Raw genomic sequence first — 6,285 nt, 5'->3', positions numbered from 1 at the left:
TATCCTACAAAAGCCCAGGGACTGGATTTCAGGGTTCATAGATCTAAAACTGTGCCCTGAGACTTCCATTATATCCCACTTCTAATTGTCCCATCCATGGTTCAGCTACAGAGAAATGTAATGTCCTGGAAAGTGGAAGGCTATGAACTGGGTAGGTCTTCAGCTTCTTTCCCATCTCTACTTACCTTTCCCAGTCATGGGGATGAGACTGGGCATGTCCTCTAGATAGGACCCCCTTGACCAAGTCCCAGCCATTCTGAATCAACAGGACTTTCTGAACAACCTGAACAACACAGAGACCCTGTCTCTTCAAAATAAAATGGCTAAGTGCCAGGAGCATTTGCTTTGCCTACGTGAAAGAGTTCAATTCCCTGAAATGTGATGAGAACAAACCTCTTAATGTGTTTGCCGACTTCCACCAAATCATAGGACAAGACAGGAAGTAGAAATGGAGAAAGTAGAAAGTAGAAAGTAGAAAGTAGAAATTGGGGAACGACACAGTCATTTTAAGATGAACATGGTAGGACAGCTTAAGGCTGATAGGATAGGGAGCGATTGGCTAGAGCAGATGCAGTCAGAACCAAGATGTTCTGATGCCTCTCAGCCTGAGACTGACATGTAAGACTTTAAGGCCATCTGGAATTCACAAATAGCTTATAGGGTGGCAGAAATTAGTCTCATGCTCATTATGGCCAAGAATGTGGGTTTTGAAAGACAAAGTGAATGAATTTTGACAATTAGCCTCACTAGTCTTTTGAAAGCTATTGACTGGGGCTGGAGAGATGGCTCAGAGGTTAAGAGCACCGACTGCTCTTCCAGAGATCCTGAGTTCAATTCCCAGCAACCACATGGTGGCTCACAACCATCCGTTATAAGATCTGGTGCCCTCTTCTGATGTGCAGATATACATGGAAGCAGAATGTTGTATACATAATAATCTTTAAAAAAAAAAAAAAAGCTATCGACTGACACCTGAGTTACTCCCAGAACTTGGTTTGTGTGTCTATGCACTTTGTGTGGGTGCACACAGGGGTCAGAAGGGTATCAGATCACCCAGAGTTATAGGTAATTGTGCCCTGCCCGCAGTGGGTGCTAGAACCAAATTCTGGTCCTCTACAAGAGCAGCAAGTGCCTTAACCACTGAACCATTTCTCCAGCTCCCTTTTTGTTGGCACGGGGCTCTTGCTATCCCTGGCTGTCAGGTACTATGTAGTTCAAGCTGGCCTTAAGCTTGTGGCAATCCTCCTTCACCTCCTGAGCGCCAGAATTGCTTCTGAGCACCAAGCCAGCGTTGAATTCCTGCCTCCTCCAAAGTGCTGGCATTACAGTGGTGTGCCAGCATGACTGGCTGTGATGTTTATTTAGAGATGTGTATTCAGTGAGTACTTCCATCTACCAAGCCTACCATGGCATCTCTGGGACTTCTACCCCCCTCTGCCCTCTAGAACTTTTCTCATTAAAATAAGAAGGGGTGACTGTCAAAGGGCGATAGAAGTGCCCAGGCAGAAGCACCCTCCTGGTCAAGGCCAGACAGAACACTAACAGGGTTATTCCTATGCCTCGAGTGCTTGAGGCAGATAGGGACTACTGGAAAAAACAGGATCTACAGAGGTAACCAAGTCTAGCTTACAGCTGCTTGTGGTTGGTACAGTAGTGACAAACAAATCTGAGACCAAGAACACTCAAGACAGATTCTGCGGGTGATGTGGAAGCTCAGCAGGACAAAAAAACTTAATGCTGAGGAACATTGGATGAGGGCTCATTCACCGCAAGTGGTTTTACTAGAAAAAGAACCTGACTAAGAACCTGTTCTGAGGGCTCACAGAACAGGACAGCTGTGGACAGGGCTGAAGCCAGGCCAGAAATGTAAAGAATGTATTACAGACTATAGATTACTGATTACTGCAGGCTCAGCAATTTGCTAAGCTTTCACAGTAGAATAGGGGTGATGGCCAGCTGGATGTAGAGGGGTTAATGGACTCATGTCAGGTGTAGCACAAGCTGTGCAAAACCGTTCTTTAGCTCCATCAGAACTTCACTTCCTGCTTGACCCTTTCACCAAGCTAGCCCAAGACAGATGCACTCTTGAATTTTCAGGAAATTTGAATATACATAAACAGGGGGGGGGGCATACTGGCTGACTGTTCTGTAAAAGGGATTTTCTAATTATAAATAACTCTAGTTCTAACAGTCCAAGGCTGTTAGTACTCATTTAGGTGAGATGCCTGCCTGGTTTGGAACCTTCCAGACTCAAGAAGCCCATTGTTGTTTTCCTCATTAAATTGCTCGAACAGGTAACACAAGCCAGCTACAAGCTGCGTGAATCTTGCCCTTTGCCTTTTTCTCACAGAAAAGCATCTGAAAACCAGTATTGGACTTTTGGTGAAATAACACACAGAGACAGGAGAAATCCAATAAGGAGTATTTTTAGTGAAACACCCCCCCCACACACACACAATGTGGTTTCCACTACAATGTATTATCTGACGACCCCCCCCCCCCCGTGGAGCTAAGGAATAAGAATTATCACCTGAGTTTGTCCTCAGCCTGTCTTACTTTTCCAATGCTCTTTGTCTCTCACAGGTTGAGCTCAGCTTTTCTGCTCCCTGTCTGGCTAAAAACTAGGACAGACCGTAAATCTTCCTAAAGCAGATCTCAAGGACACAGCATCCTCTGGCAATGCCTGTTGTGTAAGGGGCAGGCATCTCAGGTGTACCGTGGAAACAGGAGGCTATGTTAAGCATGCACTTCTCTATCCCTGCACACTTGTTGGCACTACGACTTGAAACAGGATACATTCCATGCTGTGGTCTGCCAGGACCATCGAGCTACAGGCTGTTGCTTAGAGGAAGCTGAGATAGGCCCCGAGGGACCCCAGCTAACAGGAATCACAAAAGATGGAGTCTGCAGAGTGCCTGTTAATCCGTTATGATTTATTAGCTGTACAGCAGTAGATCCTCCTCCCCAGCTTTCAACCCCATTACATATTTTATTACAGGTCTCATGTTGGCGTCCTAAAATAATGAAAAATATCACACAGTACAGCTAAGTACAAAAATGCATCAACCTAGAGTCTGATAGCTAACTGATGGCTCTCTTAAAAGCAATACACGGAAGAAAAAAAGTGTTTGAAATCAGTCAGACTGAGGCTCTTTTAAAAAAACACATATCAACATGTGACAATTCATGTGCAAGAATCACTTTTTAAGTTGGTTTGCTTCACATTATTATTAATCATTTTTCTTTCTTTTTTTTTTTTTTCCAGATCCAAAGTTTAAATTACTGACCTAGTGAAATTTTTTGGCCCAGCTTGCCAGGGCTGCTGTGACCCATTCATAATCAACTCTTCTGGCTTTAACAAAGATTTAAAAAATATAACATTCAGCTACAAACAGAGCAAAGGAAATGTTGATGGGAAATCATAAATGAGAGTTATTTGTTCAAGGTTCAAATGCTGGCTCCATGAGCTGGAAATCACAACTTTCGACATGGGTGTCCATCACTAGCAGGCAGCAGGCCCGATGCCCTTCTGCCACATGATTGTGATAGATACAACATTTACACACCACCCAGTCCCTGGTACCTTAATTTGCAAGTAATTAAAATGCTGGGTTTTCTTACACTGCGCTTCTTTTCAACCTCTTAATTAATGGAAAAGATTAAAATGTAAAAAAGGTTATTTACAAGCTTGACCATACCAGAAACTTTGCCAAGAAAGAGGCAAAGCATTCAGGACAGAAACTGATCGTAGCATGCCATCCTACTGGTGTGCAGCTGACTCCTAGCAAAGGGAGTCAGGGAAAAGCAAAAGCAAAAACCAGGTTAAAAGTCTTAAGTCTTTCCCAAGTCTGCATTTACAATTAAAAACTCTTCTTGGGAAGACCATAGAACTCTGGGAAACCCGTGGCCATTCTGGAGTGGTTTACTAAATCAAGAGAGAGGGCTCAATGTCTCTGTTTCCATCTAAGAAAACTAGTTAGGCATCAACACTGTCCTCAGCACTTCACAGTAAACCCTCAGAGACTTGGAACATTCCATGATTTGCTAACATCAAACAACAAGTTCTAGTAAATCACATTTTTCTAACATCATCCTTGAAGTTTTCGTTCTCAGTATGTTTGGTAAAATGGTGTAAAATTATGCCGTTCCCAAAGCCAAAAGAAAAGAGAAAAATTAAGATGTGGGCCGTTTAAACACAGCCCCAATAGTCCTGGTGACGAGCAAGGGCCCCGTCATCACCGGTCCATCATGCTGAGGATCATCTCAGGCGTGAGGTCTCCATTGGGGGCATCTGTGGTGGCTGCTTGAGCCTCCTCTTCGTCCCCTTCCACAGGCTCAGCATCTGGCTCTTTTTTGACTTCAACTATAATGTTCTCAATTGCACCTGTATTCTGGTCTTCAACCTGAATGATGGCTGTTGCTGGCAAAGAAGAGCAGGAACAAAACAAATAGTACATTAAAGTCCACAGAGAGTACAGGGATCCTTTCAGATACTGACAAGGTGGGGGAGGGGGGGATATATCAACATAGACAGCAAAAGTGAAAAAAGCACAAGCAAGCCTCAGCTAATGTTAAAGTGGTCACACATAAAAAAACCAATAGGCTAGAAACTGTCACACCAAATGCTGACATCCACCTTCATAGGCCTCCAAACTGCACTGTTAAGATGTTTAGTTTTCCTTTATGTTTGTTGTGAATTTAGGATTTACAGTAATATGAGGCAGGGGAAGAAAATCCAACCGCACACATGACTGGGAATACATCAGTGTATGATGCCGATGATATTTCTGACTCTATAGTGCTCCTGATCCAGTGTATATAGGTGAAAGGCAGAGCCTGGTTCTAGCTCTAAAGTTAACTTCCTTCTTTGTGATGGACATGTAAACACGGGCTCAGGAAGAATATTTAACATATTAGAGACGAAGTGAATAGAGAGTAAACTTCTGTTCTACCTGTGCCTGAAAGGGACACACCACGCCATCCCTGACACCTCAGTTCTGCTTTTCTCTTTCCCTTCCCCTCCTCATCATGTAGCCCAGGCCAGCCCCAGTCCTCCAGGTGTTGAGACTGTGGGTGACAATGACACTCACAGCTTTGTGGACCAGAATCCTCTCTAGATGGGCACTCTCAGTCCACTCATTTTATCCCATCCCTTGAAATCTGGCTCCCTTCTATCCATAACCACATCAACTTTACAGGCCACAGTGACTGGTTGTTTTCTAAACCCTCCTACATCAACAGTGTACCTGCCTCTAGGACATCAGCATCCTTCTACTTTGGAATTTTTTTTTTTTTTTTTTTTTTTCTGAGACAGGGTTTCTCTGTGTAGCCCTGGCTGTCCTGGAACTCAGAGATCCACCTGCCTCTGCCTCCCAAGTGCTAGGATTAAAGGTGTGCACCATCACCCAGCCTACTCTGGACTTTTTCTGTAGGAATATAACAGGCTTTTAGAGAAAACTTCTTTAAAAAAAATAAAAAAGCTTCCTGAGAGTCTGTTGCCAATGTGACCTTCACTTGTTTTCATGGCTTAGTTCCCATCTTCACAAGAACACAGACCAATCTGGCTTCCTCAAATGAGAGAGATGATGCCAACTGAGCCAAGGCAGGCAACTTACGCTGGTTCTGTTTGGGCTGGTTGGTTCTTCCAGGAGGTCGTCCTCTCCTCTTCTTGGCAGGTGGTGGGGCTGGGGCCACAGGCTGAGGCTGAGGCTGAGGCTGAGGCTCTGGCTCAGGTTCAATTTCTACAGCAGGCTCCTCCTCCTCCTCATTGTCATCCAGATCTGGCTCAGCGTTTTCTTCTCAAGAAATCAAGGCACAGGTGGTGGGTCAAGCAGAGTGGTGAAAGAGACAGCAGACAAATGTTCTGAAAACAGTCTATACTTCTAGCACTTGGGAGGTAGAGGCAGGCAGATTCTGAGTTCAAGGCCAGCCATGGCTACGTAAAGAAACCCTGTGTCCACTCCACCCCCCAAAACCAAAACCGAACAAAAAAGGGCTTTTACCAAAATTTTGCTATCAGCATTGATTAGGTAAACTGGTCCTGTGAAGAAGTATTCAAATTATATATTTCAACTATGCCTTACTTTGACATTTCACATGGGGTGCCCATTACTTTTCCCTTTTAGCTTTAGTGTAAGAATACTGAGGTTTTGTTTTGTTTTAAACATTTTATTTATTACATATACAGTCTTCTGCCTGCATGCCAGCAGAGGGCACTAGATCTCATTCAAGGTGGTTGTGAGCCACCATGTGGTTGCTGGGAATTGAACTCAGGACCTCTGGAAG

General features: G+C 44.1%; 1 protein-coding gene across 3 annotated transcripts in view; it reads right to left on the bottom strand.

Moving 5' to 3' along the window:
* Positions 1 to 2,912: 2,912 nt before the first annotated feature.
* The window catches only part of Ctcf (CCCTC-binding factor), a 41,478-nt gene continuing 38,105 nt past the window's right edge, over positions 2,913 to 6,285 (bottom strand). For 2 of the 3 annotated variants that reach the window (XM_035442642.1, XM_027405839.2), the window contains 2 exons: positions 5,616 to 5,798; positions 2,913 to 4,420 (listed from right to left, as the gene is read on the bottom strand). In XM_035442642.1, the coding sequence (XP_035298533.1) occupies positions 4,236 to 4,420; positions 5,616 to 5,798 (368 nt within the window). In that variant the 3' untranslated portion in view covers positions 2,913 to 4,235. The remainder of the gene's footprint in view (positions 4,421 to 5,615; positions 5,799 to 6,285) is intronic. The other variant, XM_027405840.2, reaches the window with a different exon arrangement.

The sequence above is a fragment of the Cricetulus griseus genome, chromosome 3 (assembly GCF_003668045.3).
Source record: "Cricetulus griseus strain 17A/GY chromosome 3, alternate assembly CriGri-PICRH-1.0, whole genome shotgun sequence".
Classification (NCBI taxonomy): domain Eukaryota; kingdom Metazoa; phylum Chordata; class Mammalia; order Rodentia; family Cricetidae; genus Cricetulus; species Cricetulus griseus.
This window is presented reverse-complemented; position numbering and strand designations above follow the sequence as displayed.